At 40.3% G+C, this 22,301-nt stretch overlaps 1 protein-coding gene and 1 long non-coding RNA gene across 12 annotated transcripts in view; one reads left to right on the top strand and one right to left on the bottom strand.

The window, feature by feature from the left end:
- The window catches only part of LOC128703166 (serine-rich adhesin for platelets-like), a 434,412-nt gene extending 431,616 nt beyond the window's left edge, over window positions 1-2,796 (top strand). For all 11 annotated transcript variants that reach the window (XM_070103364.1, XM_070103362.1, XM_070103361.1 and 8 more), the window contains one exon: window positions 596-2,796. In XM_070103364.1, coding sequence (XP_069959465.1) covers window positions 596-1,714 — 1,119 coding nt within the window. In that variant the 3' untranslated portion in view covers window positions 1,715-2,796. The remainder of the gene's footprint in view (window positions 1-595) is intronic.
- Window positions 1-22,301, bottom strand: part of LOC138855214 (uncharacterized) — a 102,138-nt gene that overhangs the window by 8,051 nt on the left and 71,786 nt on the right. The window lies entirely within an intron of this gene.

Genomic DNA, 22,301 nt, shown 5'->3' with positions numbered 1-22,301 from the left:
ACCTCCTCCATACTCTCTCCCTCCAATCTGATATCCAATCTTTCATCACCTAATCTTTTTGTTATCCTAATAACCTTACTCTTCCCTATATTCATTTTTAATTTTCTTCTTTTACATACCCTACCAAATTCATCCACCAACCTCTGCAACTTCTCTTCAGAATCTCCCAAAAGCACTGTCATCAGCAAAGAGCAACTGTGACAACTCCCACTTTGTGTTTGATTCTTTATCTTTTAACTCCATACCTCTTGCCAAGACCCTAGCATTCACTTCTCTTACAACCCTATCTATAAATATATTGAACAACCACGGTGCCATCACACATCCTTGTCTAAGGCCTACTTTTACTGGGAAATAATCTCTCTCTCTCCTACATACTCTAACCTGAGCCACACTATCCTCGTAAAAACTCTTCACTGCTAGATAACCTTTACATATTATGCCACCTATAGCTTGACCACCATGTGATGCAATCTTCCCTGTATATTTCTAAAATAAAGGCTTACTCTCAATTATATGTCTTTACACATGTTTGTTCCTCCAGTAACTAGCTAATAATTTTTTCTTATCCAAGCCTCTTCTTTTTTTTTTCCAGGATCATGAGATGGTTAAACCTTTAACATACTTTGGTCAAAAGGCAGTTGTCCATGAACCTCCACCAGCATACTATTATAATGGAAATGACAACTCTGTTCAACCAAAGATTGCTAACAGTGTCTCAGTAATAAGACCAAAGGAAGCAGACACTGAAGTAGGAGGACCACGCTATACTTCTGTAGTAACTCTCTCCTCAGATAAAAGTGAGCAACCTAGTGGAGCCCCACCACCAAAAGACAAAGTGAGATCAGTAGTTCAGCTAAACAGTAGTGACCAGAAAGTGCCACCCCGAACAGCTCCAGTAGTGCGAGGGTTCAGACAACTAGGAGAGGAACCACCCAGTCAAGGAGGCACAACTCACAGCAGAATTATATCAAGTGCTTTAAAGAATTCACAACCTTCACAACAACAGTCCCGTTCGTCTCTCTCTCCACCTGCAGTGAATGGCTCTGTGTCAACTCTCATGTCAGCCCAGGTACCAGAGGCACCAACAGCTGCAAGGCTTGTTGCTGCTGTATCACAGCCTACTTCAAAAGCTCCTACATCATGTACTGCTACTGCCCGTATCTCTCCACCTCGTACATCACCTTCTCGCATTTCATCCCCACGTACATCGCCTGCTCGCATTTCACCTGCACGCACTCCACCTTCTCGTATCAGTCCGCCTTCTGGACCGGCTTTTCCAAATGTGCAGCTTCGACCTGTGCCAGCTGGGTTGAGAGCTTCATCACCCCTCGAAGCCCCTGCTTCATTCTCATCACAAGTCCCGCCTGCTCTAGTACCAGGAAATAAAACTAGCAGTGTGCCACCACCACAACCTCCAGTACCCCCAATGGCACCACCACCACCTCCAGCACCTATGGCACCATCACTGCCTACGGCACCATCACCACCTATGGCACCACCCCCACCTTCAGCACCTATGGCACCACCACCACCACCTATGGCACCACCACCACCTCCAGTACCCAAAGCAATGGATGGTGAAAGGCGAACTGCTTCTGGAAAGCGTATTGTGTCATCAAAGACTGGGCCCGAGTTGGATGCTCGAGAAGAACTTATGATGGCTATCAAGAATCATGGTGGTATAAAAGGACTACGGAGGACACATACCTAAATGTTTTCATAATTGATATTGATTATCTTGGACAGTTTATTAGGACAGTCAGTTTAAATTTTGTAACAGTCAGATATAAGTAAAGCAGAATGAACTTAATATAACAACAGAACTGTTACTTCTCAATGCAAAAGAAATAGTGTTCTTGGGTATTTTGAGCACTTAGTTTTGCTTTACTTATGCAGTGTAGTATATTGGTATTTAGTGATTTCAAATAAGCTGTATGACCCCTTTTGGGTTTAGCTTGATTATACAGTTAATTTAAAAGGCAATTTTTGCCTTTTGGAATGGACTTCTGGTATATTCTCCATATTGGACTTTGTAACTATGCATTCTGTAGTTGCAGTAGTGCCTTACTCCAACAAAGCTCCAGTTACATGCTGAGTTGTGTATAGTTGTGTACAGTATATTATATCATTTTGTAGATATGTTGAGGATACTGTGATCAAACATCTTACTAAATGAGCATACAGAAAAACCTACATCAGACTTGTTTAGATTTTTTCCAACAAATTAGCACTTATTTGAGTGCTTCCGAGTTAAAAAATAATGATAGTCGGTTATATTTTTGGTGCTACTGTATGTAGATTTTTATATGGTACTTGCTTGAGCAGTATTTAGAGATTGTGCTAGGTTACTGAAATTGTCATGACCTTGAAGCATCATGAACTGTGAAGTTTTTGTGTGCATAACCATTTTGAGTATTGCTGTTTTTAAGCATATCATTGATGGATATATGTGTTTCATGTTTAGGATATTTTAATTCATGTACAGTTATCTTCAAAATCTGTCATTCTTAGCTTTCTACAATACTGATTGAATGTATTAATTAACCTGTTGGATTTTTGTTGTCAAAACGGGCAGCAGAATTGTACACAAGTACAGTACAATTAATTTTTTCCTTCTGCCAATTAATATTGGTAAGCTTATAAAACTTTTTTTTTCCATTTGAGTATATACTTTATTTTATGTACATACTGTATTAGTATATTTTCTCCAATGAATTTAATTGGAATTATCATTTCTCATTTATATCTTTATATATGAATGTAGCCAGATATCAAATAAAGACATTTACATCAGTAAGTCTTTTTAAGAACACTGAACACAATGAATATATTCTCTCATCTCTAATTGCTCTTCAGTTATATAAAGTGGATGAATCCAGTGGCAAAAATGGAGTTTTTTTCAGAAATGTCACCTGTATGACTAACACAAGATTTTTTTTTTTTTTTTTTTTCGTGAACACATTAAAGAACATGGTTTAAAATATTTGATGTCAGTAACTTGTTCAAGCAATTAATTGAATTTACTCTTTCACTGCTACTCATATCTTGTTTTCACACATACCATTTACACTCCTGTTTTCACACATACCATCTACACTCCTGTTTTCACACATACCATCTACACTCCTGTTTTCACACATACCATCTACACTCCTGTTTTCACACATACCATCTACACTCCTGTTTTCACACATACCATCTACACTCCTGTTTTCACACATACCATCCACACTCCTGTTTTCACACATACCATCCACACTCCTGTTTTCACACATACCGTCCACACTCCTGTTTTCACACATACCATCTACACTCCTGTTTTCACACATACCATCTACACTCCTGTTTTCACACATACCATCTACACTCCTGTTTTCACACATACCATCTACACTCCTGTTTTCACACATACCATCCACACTCCTGTTTTCACACATACCATCTACACTCCTGTTTTCACACATACCATCCACACTCCTGTTTTCACACATACCATCCACACTCCTGTTTTCACACATACCATCCACACTCCTGTTTTCACACATACCATCCACACTCCTGTTTCCTAACATAAGCATCTCCCTACCTTCCTCACCCTTCCTACTGTGCACTACCAAATGACCCAAAAGAACTTAGCATTTTGGCTCTAAACATTTTCCCATGGTGGGCATACAAGGTAAAAAATACTGATTAATTGTAAAACAAATACAAAACCAAAATGAGTACTTCATTAAGACAATGTTTCACTTCAAAAACTCTCATTTAGGAGAAGCGTCTTCGTACAGTGTCAAGTGCAGTATTGTGACTATTCTTTAGTGTTTCACTAGGTAAACAGATTTTATAAAACCTAGAGAAAATGTGGAATACATGGGAGCAAAAGCCATAATGAGAAGAGCATTTGACCCCAACATGTGAATAACTGTAAAGGTCAAGTTCTAGAGTTGTTGTTGACAATGTACACTGTATCGAGCTCTGCGAGTCGGTGCAACATCCATAGCCACAAAGGATATAATGGAAGTTAAACATTTCACTTTACTGAAGAAACCAAGGACTGGAGGCCATACAGTTTGTGGAAAGTGGAGGACATGAGCAATACTTTACATCAAGCAATCATCTGGATTTTTTGTTCTTGACCACACACCACCACCTTTATACAGTTATCACATCCCTGGACCTTGCTACATATCAATCCAGTCCTGGAATAAATGTATACATTTATTACCCACCTAAGTAGTAGGTTGGTAAACAGCAACCGCCCAGGGAGGTACTACCGTCCTGCCAAGTGAGTGTACAACGAAAGCCTGTAATTGTTTTACATGATGGTAGGATTGCTTGTGTCTTTTGTCTGTCTCATAAACATGCAAGATTTCAGGTACGTCTTGCTACTTCTACTTACACTTACGTCACACTACACATACATGTACAAGCATATATATACACACACCCCTCTGGGTATTCTTCTATTTTCTTACTAGTTCTTGTTCTTGTTTATTTCCTCTTATCTCCATGGGGAAGTGGAACAGAATTCTTCCTCTGTAAGCCATGCGTGTTGTAAGAGGCGACTAAAATGCCGGAAGCAAGGGGCTAGTAACCCCTTCTCCCGTATAAATTACTAAATTTAAAAGAGAAACTTTCGTTTTTCTTTTTGGGCCACCCTGCCTTGGTGGGATATGGCCGGTGTGTTGAAAGAAAGAAAGATTTATTAACCAAGTTCTACTAACACTAATTCTACTAACACTGCTGTACATGGGGTGAGTAATCATAAATGACTTAAGTGGTCCCAGACCATATCATGATTACTGGGTGAAGGTTCAAACCTCCACCACTAACTGGTCACAGACCATACCATGATTACTGGATGAAGGTTCAAACCTCCACTGCTAACTGGTCACAGACTGTACCATGATTACTGTTTAAAGGTTGTAATCTTCACTAACTAGTCACAGACAAAGTTAAATATTTATTTCAGCTTGATACAATGTTTATTCAGATGGGTGACATGATAAAATGTTTGTACAGTGATGGGTGACATGATACAATGCTTGTACAGCGATGGGTGACATGATACAATGTTTGTACAGTGATGGGTGACATGATACAATGTACAGTGATGGGTGACATGATACAATGTACAGTGATGAGTGACATGATACAATGTTTGTACAGTGATGGGTGACATGATACAATCTTTGTACAGTGATGGGTGACATGATACAATGTTTGTACAGTGATGGTTGACATGATACAATGTGTGTACAGTAATGGTTGACATGATACACTGCTTGTACAGTGATGGTTGACATGATACAGTGCTTGTACAGTGATGGGACGTAAGTTGAACCTTACTATTGAATATCAACATCACATTTTTGTAATGACTTTATTTTGTTTTATTTTGGTATTTCATTTTTTACTTTACTTTTTATGCTGTTAGTACTGTATTTTATACTGTAAGGTTCAGGACAAACACTGTGTACAACACAAACAGTTGTTTATTTCCCAGAAATTTGGCATACAAAACACGGTCGTAAGTCAAGTGGTCATATGTCGAGTAGGTCGTAAGTCGGATGGTAGATGTATAATGGTAGTGGGTTTGTCAACCATCTTCGATAATTTTTTAATGTCATCTTTGCACCAATTATAACATTTCCGGTATATTTTTACATATACAGCAGTGTACTGTATATTGTAATAAACATTACATTATTTAGGTATGAATATTGGTCAGAGAGCCCATCGTAAGTCCGAGGTGTTGGTAAACAAGTGTGTTGCTTAGTGAGGAGAGGCTGTATTTAGTTACAGTAATTATTTGCTTATTTACTGATTCAATGAGAGTAGTTATTAATTTGTTATTTATTTAGCATATACACCTACCATCCGACTTACGACCAAGCTTGGCTCCGATCAACTGGTCGTAAGTCGAAATGGACGCAAGTCGAACCTTTGAAAATTGCCGACATATTGGGTAGGGCATAATGTCAAAACTTTCCTATATAAACTACCTAAATAATACTGTAATGTAATGTACAATCATTATTTCATTCTTTTTACCATAATTTACTTCTATTGTTGTATTTTAATTATTTATGTACTGTATATAATGTATACATGGTAGTGATATGTATTGTAAATTTTACATCGCATACAGCATCATATGTTACTATTAGCTTTATGTATTGTCGACACAGTGGATTGGGAGAATACCACTGGTAGTGTCATCCTGCCAGAATGTTGTGTAACCTATACCCTAAGTAAAGAGAAACAACTCTGGAACATGCGTAATACGTATCTGGCTGGGTGGCCGGGTCTGTGGTTGGCCGGGTGGGTGGCTGGATGGGTGGGTGGCCGGATGGGTGGGTGGGTAGTTGGCTGACTGGCTGACCGAATGTGGCTGTCTCTTTGTATCTCTCTCTCTGTATCTCTCCCTGTATCTCTCTCTATCTCTCTCTGTATCTCTCTCTGTATCTCTCTCTCTCTCTCTCTCTCTCTCTCTCTCTCTCTCTCTCTCTCTCTCTCTCTCTCTCTCTCTCTCTCTCTGTATCTCTCTCTCTCTGTATCTCTCTCTCTCTCTCTCTGTATTTCTCTCTCTCTCTCTCTCTCTGACTGGTACATGTAAGTCAAGTTATCATACATATCATACATATTTCAATGGAGAGGAATAAATGGGATTAGGTCAGGGGTTTCAAATAGAGTTAGAGCTAAAGAAGGAGTAGCAATAATGTTGAAGGATAAGTTATGGCAGGAAAAGAGGGACTACAAATGTATAATTTCAAGGATTATGTGGAGTAAAATAAAGATTGGATGTGAAAAGTGGGCTATAGTAAGTGTGTATGCACCTGGAGAAGAGAGAAGTGTAGAGGAGAGAGAGAGATTCTGGGAAATGTTGAGTGAATGCGTGGGGAGTTTTGAATCAAGTGTGAGAGTAATGGTGGTTGGGGATTTCAATGCTAAAGTGGGTAAAAATGTTATGGAGGGAGTAGTAGGTAAATTTGGGGTGCCAGGGGTAAATGTAAATGGGGAGCCTTTAATTGAGCTATGTGTAGAAAGAAATTTGGTAATAAGTAATGCATATTTTATGAAAAAGAGGATAAATAAATATACAAGGTATGATGTAGCACGCAATGAAAGTAGTTTGTTAGATTATGTATTGGTGGATAAAAGGTTGATGGGTAGGCTCCAGGATGTACATGTTTGTAGAGGGGCAACTGATATATCAGATCATTATTTAGTTGTAGCTACAGTTAGAGTAAGAGGTAGATGGGAAAAGAGGAAGGTGGCAACAACAAGTAAGAGGGAGGTGAAAGTGTATAAACTAAGGGAGGAGGAAGTTCGGGCGAGATATAAGCGACTGTTGGCAGAAAGGTGGGCTAGTGCAATGATGAGTAGTGGGGGGGTTGAAGAGGGTTGGAATAGTTTTAAAAATGTAGTATTAGAATGTGGGGCAGAAGTTTGTGGTTATAGGAGGGTGGGGGCAGGAGGAAAGAGGAGTGATTGGTGGAATGATGAAGTAAAGGGTGTGATAAAAGAGAAAAAGGTAGCTTATGACAGGTTTTTACAAAGCAGAAGTGTTATAAGAAGAGCAGAGTATATGGAGAGTAAAAGAAAGGTGAAGAGAGTGGTGAGAGAGTGCAAAAGGAGAGCAGATGATAGAGTGGGAGAGGCACTGTCAAGAAATTTTAATGAAAATAAGAAAAAATTTTGGAGTGAGTTAAACAAGTTAAGAAAGCCTAGGGAAAGTATGGATTTGTCAGTTAAAAACAGAGTAGGGGAGTTAGTAGATGGGGAGAGGGAGATATTAGGTAGATGGCGAGAATATTTTGAGGAACTTTTAAATGTTGAGGAAGAAAGGGAGGCGGTAATTTCAAACACTGGCCAGGGAGGTATACCATCTTTTAGGAGTGAAGAAGAGCAGAATGTAAGTGTGGTGGAGGTACGTGAGGCATCACGTAGAATGAAAGGGGGTAAAGCAGCTGGAACTGATGGGATCATGACAGAAATGTTAAAAGCAGGGGGGGATATAGTGTTGGAGTGGTTGGTACTTTCGTTTAATAAATGTATGTAAGAGGGGAAGGTACCTAGGGATTGGCGGAGAGCATGTATAGTCCCTTTATATAAAGGGAAAGAGGACAAAAGAGATTGTAAAAATTATAGAGGAATAAGTTTACTGAGTATACCAGGAAAAGTATACGGTAGGGTTATAATTGAAAGAATTAGAGGTAAGACAGAATGTAGGATTGCGGATGAGCAGGGAGGCTTCAGAGTGGGTAGGGGATGTGTAGATCAAGTGTTTACATTTAAGCATATATGTGAACAGTATTTAGATAAAGTTAGGGAAGTTTTTATTGCATTTATGGATTTAGAAAAGGCATATGATAGAGTGGATAGAGGAGCAATGTGGCAGATGTTGCAAGTATATGGAATAGGTGGTAAGTTACTAAATGCTGTAAAGAGCTTTTATGAGGATAGTGAGGCTCAGGTTAGGGTGTGTAGAAGAGAGGGAGATTACTTCCCGGTAAAAGTAGGTCTTAGACAGGGATGAGTAATGTCACCATGGTTGTTTAATATATTTATAGATGGGGTTGTAAAAGAAGTAAATGCTAGGGTGTTCGGGAGAAGGGTGGGATTAAATTATGGGGAATCAAATTCAAAATGGGAATTGACACAGTTACTTTTTACTGATGATACTGTGCTTATGGGAGAGTCTAAAGAAAAATTGCAAAGGTTAGTGGATGAGTGAGAATGTGTGTAAAGGTAGAAAGTTGAAAGTGAACATAGAAAAGAGTAAGGTGATGAGGGTATCAAATGATTTAGATAAAGAAAAATTGAATATCAAATTGGGGAGATGGAGTATGGAAGAAGTGAATGTTTTCAGATACTTGGGAGTTGACATGTCGGCGGATGGATTTATGAAGGATGAGGTTAATCATAGAATTGATGAGGGAAAAAAGGTGAGTGGTGTGTTGAGGTATATGTGGAGTCAAAAAACGTTATCTATGGAGGCAAAGAAGGGAATGTATGAAAGTATAGTAGTACCAACACTCTTATATGGATGTGAAGCTTGGGTGGTAAATGCAGCAGCGAGGAGACGGTTGGAGGCAGTGGAGATGTCCTGTCTAAGGGCAATGTGTAGTGTAAATATTATGCAGAAAATTCGGAGTGTGGAAATTAGGAGAAGGTGTGAAGTTAATAAAAGTATTAGTCAGAGGGCAGAAGAGGGGTTGTTGAGGTGGTTTGGTCATTTAGAGAGAATGGATCAAAGTAGAATGACATGGAAAGCATATAAATCTGTAGGGGAAGGAAGGAGGTGTAGGGGTCGTCCTCGAAAGGGTTGGAAAGAGGGGGTAAAGGAGGTTTTGTGGGCGAGAGGCTTGGACTTCCAGCAAGCGTGCATGAGCGTGTTAGATAGGAGTGAATGGAGACGAATGATACTTGGGACCTGACGATCTGTTGGAGTGTGAGCAGGGTAATATTTAGTGAAGGGATTCAGGGAAACCGGTTATTTTCATATAGTCGGACTTGAGTCCTGGAAATGGGAAGTACAATGCCTGCACTTTAAAGGAGGGGTTTGGAATATTGGCAGTTTGGAGGGATATGTTGTGTATCTTTATACGTATATGCTTCTAAACTGTTGTATTCTGAGCACCTCTGCAAAAGCAGTGATAATGTGTGAGTGTGGTGAAAGTGTTAAATGATGATGAAAGTATTTTCTTTTTTTGGGATTTTCTTTCTTTTTTTGGGTCACCCTGCCTTGGTGGGAGACGGCCGACTTGTTGAAAAAAAAAAAAAAAAAAAATCCAGACAAAGTGCTATACAGTGGATCTGTGCTCCAGTGCCCTAAATTAATAATAATAATAATAATCATTATTATTACAATAATACATATGTACTAATATTAATATTATTATTAAGCTATAATATAATAATCGTGTCCACTCATTACTTACCTTAAAATATCTGTAGTTTTAATGTAGAGTGAGAGGTGAGTAAACAAGATTAAATGAATAAATGAGAGAGAGAATGAGAATGTAGAATGTTCACGAGTTATGTAAACAAACGTTGTTGTTGTTGTTACCAGCCCGGACACGAATGATTCCTGTTCACTGTCAAGCCGACCAGAAAAACATCTCATATTTGTTAATTTATATGTTATGTAGCATGTTTATTATATAATTTTGAAAAAAATCATAGATGGATTAAGCAAAATGTCTATATTAATGTTTTATACACATTTAATGCGCCTCAGTGATTATTATTGTTATTATCATTATTAATATGGCGTCTAAAAGAACAAGTACACTCTTAATGAGTGGCTCTGAGACAGACAAGCAAAGACAGACACACAGGTAGACAGAAAGACAGACAGGTAGACAGAAAGACAGACACAGGTAGACAGAAAGACAGACACACAGGTAGACACAGACAGACACAGGTAGACAGAAAGACAGACACACAGGTAGACATAAAGACACACAGGTAGACAGAAAGACAGACACATAGGTAGACAGAAAGACACACGCTAGTAGACAGACAGATACAGACAGGTTTATGTGCAACAGTGAAAACAAATAGAGTGTTCGAGAGTAAGAGCCTTTCTTGCCACAATCTCCAGTGAAATATTCAGACTTCATCTTAGGGGCCATGGTGAAATTTACTGTCCAGTTAGTACAGTTAATACAGTATGATGCTTCTGATAGGGCAGGGTTACTCAAACTGATGCTGCCTGCATCACATTGCCGCCGCGAGTATTGTCAAATATTGTACAGCGGTGTGCATCAACTGGCCCAGCCCAGCTGCCAGATGCACGGTCGTAAGTCGAGTGGACGTATGTCGAGCAGGTCGTAAGTTGGATGGTAGGTGTATTTATATTCTACTATGATATTTTCAACTTACGATGGGTTCGTTGGAACACAACTTCATTGTATGTCAAGGAGCACCTTCCTGTGCCTTTAACAGTGATGTTTCTACTGTTGCTGTAATTCTAAACTTTTGATCATATTGTTGCTTGAAAATAAATACTTGGTTAGCGTTTTGGTTGTAAGAATTGTTTAACATGATTAATAATAATAATAATATTTATTTCTGCAAGTACATGTACAGTAAATCCTTGACTTACAAACACATCGAGAATCTCATGTATTGTCTATTATATTCATAATAGAGGAAGTCTTCAACTTAAGAACACGTTGGGGACTTTCTGTATTGCGTATAATAATGATATTATACACAATACAGCTAGCCCTCCACTTTTGTGAGTTCCACTTTCGCGAGCTTTGAATATTCGCGAATGCCCAGCCGCCCAATCATAACATGTATATATAATATTTTATGATGTTTTCATGTGTTTTATGATTGTTCATGGTTCAATAGGTTAAGGAAGCAATATTGTTAGGCTAAGTAAATGCTTTATTATATTTCCCTGCAATATACAGTGGACCCCCGCTTAACAATCACCTCCCAATGCGACCAATTATGTAAGTGTATTTATGTAAGTGCGTTTGTACGTGTATGTTTGGGGGTCTGAAATGGACTAATCTACTTCACAATATTCCTTATGGGAACAAATTCGGTCGGTACTGGCACCTGAACATACTTCTGGAATGAAAAAATATCGTTGACCCCCGTTAACCGGGGGTCCACTGTATTTGCACATTAAAACATTCGTGAACACTAGTACAGTATTATTATATTACCCTAAATCATATCTGTGCACCAAACATTTGCGAATTTTCAAGATTTGCGGGGTTCTTGATCCCCAACCCTCGTGAATATGGGGGGCCTCCTGTAATGATATAATACACAAGATTCTCAATGTGTTTGTAAGTCAAGGACTAACTGTACAAGGTATACAGACTACAGCTAACATCAGTGACATACTACTGTGTATATAGAAAATCTCTTGTTATGCAGAGCATTTCCTGCAACTTGGGTTACTGTATTTTGCAGCTTATTAGACACATTTTTTTTTCCATAAAGTGTCTCCAGAAACCACCCTGCTTCCTATAAACTGAAGGTCAGTAACTGGAGCGGGTTGTTTGTGTATCGTTCCAGTCACGGTATTGTGCCTTTTTTGTTATTTTGGGGTGTGGGGTGGGCTGTAGCTCTCCCAGTTATTTATGATGCCGAACCATCGAAATAAAACAAGTCATAAGCTGTGAAATACGGTAATTTTGTCCCCAGGATGTGACCCACACCAGTTGGATTACTGGGTGAAGGCTCAAACCTCCATCACTAACTGGTCACAAACCATGCCATGTTTATTTCCCCTGGGTGACTTAGTTATTTTCTTTATGTGAGCAGTGACCAACAAGATTTACTCTTGTGATGTGAGCTGTCGCAATCACTTGGTTCATAAAGACAGTGGACAGTACGATGCTGTTGAATATGAAGAACATCCTGAGAGATGCATCTCTGTCTTTCCTCACATGGTCAGTATTTTTTGCTCACAAGGTCATTTTCCTGCTCACAAGGTCATTGTCCTGCTTACAGAGTTATTAAATCATACCCCCGGCCGGGATTGAACCCGCGGTCATAGAGTCTCAAAACTCCAGCCCGTCGCGTTAGCCACTAGACCAGCTAGCCACAATAAGATTCATCCAACTAGGTATATTTCTACACCATAGGAAAGTTAGCACAGGCACCACTGTGACCACAAATGCAAGTTTTTACAGAAGAATCTCCAGCATTTGTGGTCACAGAGGTGCCTGTGCTAACTTTCCTATGGTGTAGAAATATACCTAGTTGGATGAATCTTATTGTGGCTAGCTGGTCTAGTGGCTAACGCGACGGGCTGGAGTTTTGAGACTCTATGACTGCGGGTTCAATCCCGGCCGGGGGTATGATTTATTTGCAATCGTGTCATTACGATTTCTTGAGTCATACAGAGTTATTGTCCTGCTTACAAGGTTATTGTCCTGCTCACATGACACTCTTCAGGTCGCTAGTTCTATCTAGGCTGGAATATTGCTGCACACTAGCAGCACCTTTCAAGGCAGGTGAAATTGCTGACGTAGAAAATGTACAGAGAACCTTCATGGCACGCATAACTGAGATAAAACACCTCAATTACTGGGAACACTTAAAGTTCCTAAACCTGTACTCCCTAGAACACAGGCGAGAGAGATACATACATAATTATATACACTCGGAAAATATTAGAGGGATTAGTACCAAACTTGCACACGAAAATCACTCCCTACGAAAGCAAAAGACTCAGCAGATGATGCAACATCCCCCCAATGAAAAGCAGAGGTGCCACTAGCATGTTAAGAGACAACACAATAAGTGTTAGGGGCCCAAGACTGTTCAACTACCCCTCAGCATACATAAGGGGGATTACTGATAGACCCCTGGCTGTCTTCAAGCAGGCACTGGACAAGCACCTAAACTCAGTACCTGGCCAGCCGGGCTGTAGTTCGTATGTTGGATTGCATGCGGCCAGCAGTAACAGCCTGGTTGATCAGGCCCTGATCCACCATGAGGCCTGGTCACAGACCGAGCCACGGGGGCATTGAACCCCAGAGCTCTCTCTAGGTAAACTCCAGGTAAACATGGACATTGTCCTGCATACAAGGTTATTGTCCCGCTCACCAAATTAATTTCTTGTCATAAGGTCATTTTCTTGGTCATAAGAGCAGTTTTCTTGATTGTAAGATAATTTTCTTACCAGACAATGAGAAAATTATGGCAAGCCAACCCTGAATCATACAACTTTTCACTGTACACATGTATGTAGAGATTGTATATATTTTCTAAGTATATACTAGAACTTGTATATATCTTCACTTTTGTATCTTCTCACTGTACATAGAACCTGTATATGTCTTCATTCATTTCACTGGTTGTTTCAGGTGGCACCATATGCCATGGTGATCATCAGTGGTATATACGGGGCAGTGAACTCGCCCAAACTTCTAACCATCCCTGATGCCAAGTTCCTTCTGCAGCCTGTATACACTCCCTGGCTCCCGACCAGTGTAAGTTTCTTTATATTTACACAAGGATATCTACTGGGTTGGGTTAACCCCTTGACTGTCGCAACCCCCAGTCCTGAGGTGTCTCCTGGCGTCGCAAAATTTAAAAAAAAAAAAAAAATTATTTTTTCTTATGAAATGATAGAGAATCTTTTCCCGATTGTAATTACACCAAAAAAAACGAAATTTGATGGATAACTGACGGAATTATGCTCTCGTGAAGTTAGCGACCTTGGTGATATTTACAAATCGGCGATTCGCCCACTTTGAGCCCTATTTTCGGCTAATTCCATTGTTCCAGTCGACCAAACTCATAGCTATTTCTTTAGAACTCCATTTTTTCTATCGATTGAGTACAAGAAACTGCCCATTTACCGGTTTCAACTACCCAATAACGTGGTCAGAAATTGCAATTTGGCCAATTTCACGAAAATTAAAAAATATGACAATTTCAAAATAAGGACCAGAATGAACAATGCAGACATTCCTGGCTCTAAAATAACATTTTCTTTGTTCATCAGTCATGTCTCCAGGCCCTTGTGATATTACTCTTGCTTTCTATTTTGAATTTTTATTCAAACAAAAAATAGAAGATTTACTGTTATGCAGACTACTGCAATACTGTAATAATTGTATAAATAACATCAAGCCATTCATGACTGCATATCAGAATGGCTAGTTGGACATTTATTGGACAATGACATCATTTGTTTACTTTTGAACATCGGCAAAAATCAAACATTTCCCATACTTTGAGCTCCATTTCCAGGATCCTTTTATAGTAAAATCAATCAAAATCACTGCTATTTCTATAATATATTTTCCATTCTATCAAATGAGACCAAGAAAACGAGAATACAACCATAAATACTATACGAAAATAGACCACAAAGTTGGCATTTTAATTAAAAAAAGTCGGAGTTTTTTTTTCTCATTATGCACTGCGTGCATAATGCATGCAGGATTTTTTTTTATATGGTGCACACTGACCACACAGACCCATTCTCTCACATGTGGGCCTACCAGCTTTCTCCTGCTTGATTTGAAGCCGCTAGAATTTATGAGTATATATACGTCAAACACGGTACCTCGTAAGACGTATATATACAGCCGCGACAGTCAAAGGGTTAAAAGTTCCTATCTTTATTTACAAGAGCTGTTACTTAACTTCAGCTCATTTGAAAACCTTTTTATTTTATGACCACAATGGACTTCGACTTTTTTTTGGGTTATCCTGGTGGATATTTTACACTATGTATGGTAATTGTACTTATGTGTACCTGTAGCTTACAAAATGGAGGCATATGTGGGCCAGCCATTTCATTTGGTCAACTGACTTTATTTTAGTTGGGTTAGGTTGTACAAACATGTTACATTTTAGAATCATCTTAGGAATAAATGATCTCATATGAAGTGATGTTCTGGAGTAGGGTAGTCAGAGTGTAGTTGCTGCTTGTTGCCCGTCTTGTGGTGTAGAAGCTTACTTCTTGCTGTCCTTTGAGTGGAGGTACTTTGACACTATTGGCCTTGTCTATAACAGTAAGGCAACCCACATCCCTCCGGTGTTGAAGGCTTTGCTGAAATGACAGATCTGTCCAGGCTGGGTTCAGACAAGAGATAAGTTGTCTTGCTCTGTTCTCTGTTCTGTCAGGAAATCACAAATGAGACATGGGGCAGGCAATCCAAGAAAGTGGAGCATACTCAAGGTGTAAGCAGTCTTGCCTCATACAGAGTCTTGCAGCCTCTACTGTTTAGAGTCAGATTTTACCCCAAGGATATCAACTTCATCCCAGGGTACCAACACCTTCCCATTCATTCTTACCGCTGTTCCAGCATTACTATCAGATGATGGTGCCTAGAGACCATCATCTGTGTTTTCTTAGAAGCAAATGCAACCTGCCATCATTTTTCCTAGGCTAATATAACTGTAAGCTGGTGATTGATGTAACTTAGAGCAGTTAGCTTTTTTTGAAGGTCACTGAAATAAACATTCCATAACAATAGCACAAGCACACTTCCCTGTGGTACACTGGCACTAGTAGTGTGTCTTGTTGACTCTGTTCCACTACTTTTATAGATCTACCACTGAGAGCTACACTTAGAGATATACCTTGAAGGTAATCACTGAGAAGGCATAGTGTAGATCTAGCTGGTGACTCCTAGTGGTTGCAGTTTCGCCAAGAGTCCTTGGTGCCATACTCGGTGGAAATGTAGCAATGTCCAATGCTGCTACACAGCTGACTGTGGATTCATCTAATGACTGGTGCCACTTAGTGGAGAAGTTTAACAACAGATCAGCAGAAGAGTTACCTTTTCTGAAGCCATATTGACAGTCACAAAGGAGTGGTAGTGGAAAACTCATCCTCATCTGTTGTGAGGTTATTGTCTCAGGAATCTTGCCAGTGATTGACAAGATTGACACAAGTCTGTGGTTGTTGATTTCCGTTCTGCTCTTCTTTTTGTGAACAGGGAAACATTTGCCTCTTTCCACAGAGAAGGCCATTTACACTGCTAGGAACTGCTGATAGATGCAAGTTAGAGGTGCTGCTAGCTGGTCTGCACATCTTGGCAATCTTTGACTCACCTATCTGGATGCACAGCCTTTTTTTTTCCTCTCTGTCTGCCTATACTCACCTGTTTGTATTTCTCAGTTCCTTACATATGGACTTAGTGCCTATTTTGAATATAATAATAGTTTTTTTTTTAACAAGTCGGCCGCCTCCCACCGAGGCAAGGTGACCCAAAAGAAAGAAAATCCCCAAAAAGAAAATACTTTCATCATCATTCAACACTTTCACCTCACTCACACATAATCACTGTTTTTGCAGAGGTGCTCAGAACACAACATATACTTATGAAGATACACAACATATCCCTCCAAACTGCTAATATCCCAAACCCCTCCTTTAGAGTGCAGGCATTGTACTTCCCATTTCCAGGACTTGAGTCCGGCTATATAAAAACAACCGGTTTCCCTGAATCCCTTCACTAAATATTACCCTGCTCACACTCCAACAGATCGTCAGGTCCCAAATGCCATTCGTCTTCATTCACTCCTGTCGAACATGCTCATGCACGCCTGCTGGAAGTCCAAGCCCCTTACCCTCAAAACCTCCCTTACCCCTTCCAACCTTTTCGAGGACGACCCCTACCCCGCCTTCCTTCCCCTACAGATTTAAACGCTCTCCATATTATTCTCCTTTGATCAATTCTCTCTAAATGACCAGACCACCTCAACAACCCCTCTTCAGCCCTCTGACTAATACTTTTATTAACTCCACACCTTCTCCTAATTTCCACACTCCGAATTTTCTGCATAATATTTGCACCACACATTGCCCTTAGACAGGACATCTCCACTGCCTCCAACCGCCTCCTTGCTGCTGTATTCACAACCCAAGCTTCACTCCCATATAAGAGTGTTGGTACTACTATACTTTCATACATTCCCTTCTTTGCCTCCATAGATAACGATTTTTGTCTCCACATATACCTCAACGCACCACTCGCCTTTTTTCCCTCATCAGTTCTATGATTAACCTCATCCTTCATAAATCCATCTGCCAACACGTCAACTCCCAAGTACATATCTGAAAACATTCACTTCTTCCATACTCCTCTTCCCCAATTTGATATCCAATTTTTCTTTGTCTAAATCATTTGATACCCTCATCACCTTACTCTTTTCTGTGTTCACTTTCAACTTTCTACCTTTACACACACTCCCAAACTCATCCACTAATCTTTGCAGTTTTTCTTTAGAATCTCCCATAAGCACAGTATCATCAACAAAAAGCAACTGTGTCAATTCCAAACTATGTCAGAGGTCTCCTCAAGTTTGGATCTAAGGTCAAGGAGAAACTGGTAAGAAGACTGAATCTCAGCATTTACCTTCTCATTAGTCCATAAGTCATGAAGGATGGACAGTGGACCTCTGGCCTGTCTACCATAGAGAAGTTCAAAAGGTGAAAACCCCAATGAGTCACTGGGAACTTCCCTCATGGCAAACAAAGCACAGGGTAGGTAACGATGCCACTCTTTAGGTTTAAGGGAGCAAAGTTTCCTTAAAATGGACTTGAGAATCGAATGCTGGCGCTCAATCCTCCCATTACAGCTGGGATGATAGGGTGCTGTGAAGAGAGGCTTCACTCCCAGAAGTTGGCATAGATGTTGGATTAAGTCAGATGTGAATTGTGTCCCACAGTCAGACAAAATTTCTCTAGGGATGCCCACTCTGGAGAAGATGGACAAAAGGGCTTCAGCCACCTCTGTAGTAGTTATGGTCTTTAAGGGTATGGCTTCAGGGAAACTCGAAGCATAATCAACCAATGTTAATATATATCTATGTCCCCCAGATGAAAGTGGAGATAAAGGACCAACGATGTCAATAGCTACTCTTTCAAACGGTACCGTAAAGATAGGCATTTTGACCATAGGTACTCGCCTGGTACCTCGGGAGGATGACAGTTGGCAAACTTTACACAATCTACAATAGGTAGTGACATCTGAGGACATTTTAGGCCAAAAATAGGTTTCCCTAATTTTATTTAAAGTTTTACGATGCGAGAAATGTCCGGCCACTGGCAGGTCATGAGCCATTTTAAGAACAGTCTCTCTGCATTGACTTGGAACAACTAAGATGGAATAGTCTATCTCATCTGAATTTAATTTGAATACTGACTTGTACAAGATACCTTTTATATATTCAAATTTATATGAAAAGTTTTTCCTTTGGATCACTTGATTTTGTTTAGCGGCATTATGGCAATTCTGAACGTGAGGAACGTGAGGAACAAGCTAAGATACGTGAGGAACAGGTTAAATTAAGAGAACTTGAGGAAAGAGCAAAGGATAGAGAACACGAGTTAATAGAGAGAGAAAAGGATCGCGAGCTCGAAAAATCTTGCCTTGAATTAGAGAATAAAAAGTTAACATTTACACAACAACAATTAGAGGAAGGAGTAATTGAACATCATGCAGCTAGTGCACATATTCCAACACCTAATTTACCTCCCTTCACAGAAGGTGAAGACATTACTTCATACATTATCAAGTTTGAAAATACTGCTACCCTCTGTGAATGGCCTGCTGACACCTGGGCTACCAGGTTAAGAATGTTATTTTCTGGTACAGCCTTGAATATCTATGCAACTTTGTCGCAGGATATCATATGTAATTATAACCTACTAAAGAAGGCAATCCTTAAAGCATATCAAAAAACCACTAATTCTTACAGGAAAGATTTCAGGTATGCCACCTTACAGGCTGGCCAGAACTAATCTTTCAAATACCTGTACCGTAGTCCTACCATAGAGAATGATTACTCATGGCTGGTGGTAACCGTCTGTGGTATGCGGCGTTGAAGTTCCAATGGTAGATTCGAGATGGAGTTGAATCTTGATTCAGTAGTGTTAATCCTGGCAAGGTCGCCACTTGTGAAGGCTTACTCAGCCCTGTAACAACTTCAGTCAGTATTACTCAGGCTGGCTCCTCCTCAGGAAAATTAGTGAATAGAAAAAGAAATAATAACAGACAAACGTAAACACTTTATTATATAGAAAATATAATATTTAAAACACTTAAATATGAAATATTAATCCTACATTAAAGAAAATGAAAAATGAAAAATATAAATGATAACTGAATTCAACGCTAATTTAAATGTATATAAAACGTGGGTGTCTGGTGTTGGTGACACTGTTGTTGAAATCGTAGCCGTTGCTGATGATGGGGGGGGGGGTCGCAGGTGTTGGTGACCACCACTGGCTAGTTGTTCACAGTATACCAGTGAGTATTCTATCCCGAAGACAGGAAAGCAGGTTCTTTACCGCTGCAATGCTGTGGAGTTATGTCCTGCAATTTCGTACAGGTGCACAGGTACTTCAATACAACCTGGAGAAGTCTCTGGACATTAGTCCTTCTCCTGTTCTACTCGTTGATTGCCAGGTGACCCTCTCTGACATCCAAGCTGTAAAGATAGACAGGTTACCCACTGCTTAAATAATCACTCTCCATGTTGATAAATTAGACACATGTGCAACTCTTGGGTATCTTTATTGAGGAAACGTTTTGCCACACAGTGGCTTCATCAGTCCATACAAAGGAGAATCTTGAAGAACAGGAGGAGAATGAGGTAATCAGTCCCTCAACCTTGAGTCGATGTGGTCAGTCCATCAATCTTGAATAGAATACTGACCACATCGACTCAAGGTTGAGGGACTGATTACCTCATTCTCCTCCTGTTCTTCAAGATTCTCCTTTGTATGGACTGATGAAGCCACTGTGTGGCGAAACGTTTCCTCAATAAAGATACCCAAGAGTTGCACATGTGTCTAATTTATCAACATGTCGGTTCTCTGAACCATTCATCTACAAATCACTCTCCATGGTAAGTCTGATACTTGAAAGATGTGGTGATTATTACAACAATCAACATAGAGCAAGGCTGAAAAGACTAAGTTTATTATTGATCAAAAGTGAAGCTTTCAACCAATAAATCCACTAGAATACAAGGCAGGCATGTACTTACAGTAGAGTTGGGAGCTGTGAGTCTAGTGATTTACTGTTTAACCAGAGCCCCACATGTCACCTTTCGGGGGGGGGGGGGAAGAGGGAGGGGAAGGGATAGCGGGAGCTAGACTGACCCTACCTTAACAAGCAGCCGGCAGTCAAACTATCACTTTCAGGGAGGGGGAGAAAAGGCGGGAAAAACGGGAGCTTGACTTATCCTACCTTAACTAGTAGCCGGTAGACAAACTATCAATTTAGGGGTTGGGGGAGAAAAGGCGGGAATATCGGGAGCTAGACTGACCCTACCTTAACGAGTAGCCGGCAATGAAACTATTGTTAATATATATATATATTCCCTCTCTACTCCTATCTATTGAACTTTTCCCTCACAGTTATGCACCACCTGGCTTGGTTATACTCAAATGATCTCTACAGATTAAACATTTCCCATAAATGTAACAATTTACCTGGCTAGGATGTTCATCTCTGGAGTACTGTAGCCACAGCTCCCGTGTCCTCACATCAAACAGGCAAATGTTATTGTCTGCTAGATGGTTTGTATATAAGATCAAATGAAGAATAGATCTTCAATTATGCAGCATCCTTGGCTGGGGTTGAACTAGAGTCAAAAACATGATAGTTACATCATTTTTTTGATGTTCTCATGTTGTTAGAGTGTTAGCAAAGTAGCATTAATCAGGGGATTCATAGAACCTGGTTAGTGGGACTTTGAGTCCTGGAGGTGGGAAGTACAGTACCTGCACTCTGAAGAATAGGTGAGGATGTTAGTCCTGGAGGTGGGAAGTACAGTACCTGCACTCTAAAGGATGGGTGAGGATGTTATAGTTCTGGAGGTGGGAAGTACAGTACCTGCACTCTGAAGAATAGGTGAGGATGTTAGTCCTGGAGGTGGGAAGTACAGTACCTGCACTCTGAAGGATGGGTGAGGATGTTAGTCCTGGAGGTGGGAAGTACAGTACCTGCACTCTAAAGGATGGGTGAGGATGTTATAGTTCTGGAGGTGGAAAGTACAGTACCTGCACTCTGAAGAATAGGTGAGGATGTTAGTCCTGGAGGTGGGAAGTACAGTACCTGCACTCTAAAGGATGGGTGAGGATGTTATAGTTCTGGAGGTGGGAAGTACAGTACCTGCACTCTGAAGGATGGATGAGGATGTTAGTCCTGAAGGTGGGAAGTACAGTACCTGCACTCTGAGGGATGGGTGAGGATGTTATAGTTCTGGAGGTGGGAAGTACAGTACCTGCACTCTGAAGGATGGATGAGGATGTTAGTCCTGAAGGTGGGAAGTACAGTACCTGCACTCTGAGGGATGGGTGAGGATGTTATAGTTCTGGAGGTGGGAAGTACAGTACCTGCACTCTGAAGAATGGGTGAGGATGTTAGTCCTGGAGATGGGAAGTACAGTACCTGCACTCTAAAGGATGGGTGAGGATGTTATAGTTCTGGAGGTGGGAAGTACAGTACCTGCACTCTGAAGGATGGATGAGGATGTTAGTCCTGAAGGTGGGAAGTACAGTACCTGCACTCTGAGGGATGGGTGAGGATGTTATAGTTCTGGAGGTGGGAAGTACAGTACCTGCACTCTGAAGGATGGGTGAGGATGTTAGTCCTGGAGGTGGGAAGTACAGTACCTGCACTCTAAAGGATGGGTGAGGATGTTATAGTTCTGGAGGTGGGAAGTACAGTACCTGCACTCTGAAGGATGGATGAGGATGTTAGTCCTGAAGGTGGGAAGTACAGTACCTGCACTCTGAGGGATGGGTGAGGATGTTATAGGTCTGGAGGTGGGAAGTACAG

This window comes from Cherax quadricarinatus, chromosome 85 (genome assembly GCF_038502225.1).
Source record: "Cherax quadricarinatus isolate ZL_2023a chromosome 85, ASM3850222v1, whole genome shotgun sequence".
In the NCBI taxonomy this organism is placed as follows: Eukaryota; Metazoa; Arthropoda; class Malacostraca; order Decapoda; family Parastacidae; genus Cherax; species Cherax quadricarinatus.
The sequence above is the reverse complement of the archived record's forward strand: the minus strand, read 5'-3'. Positions and strand labels throughout refer to the sequence as shown.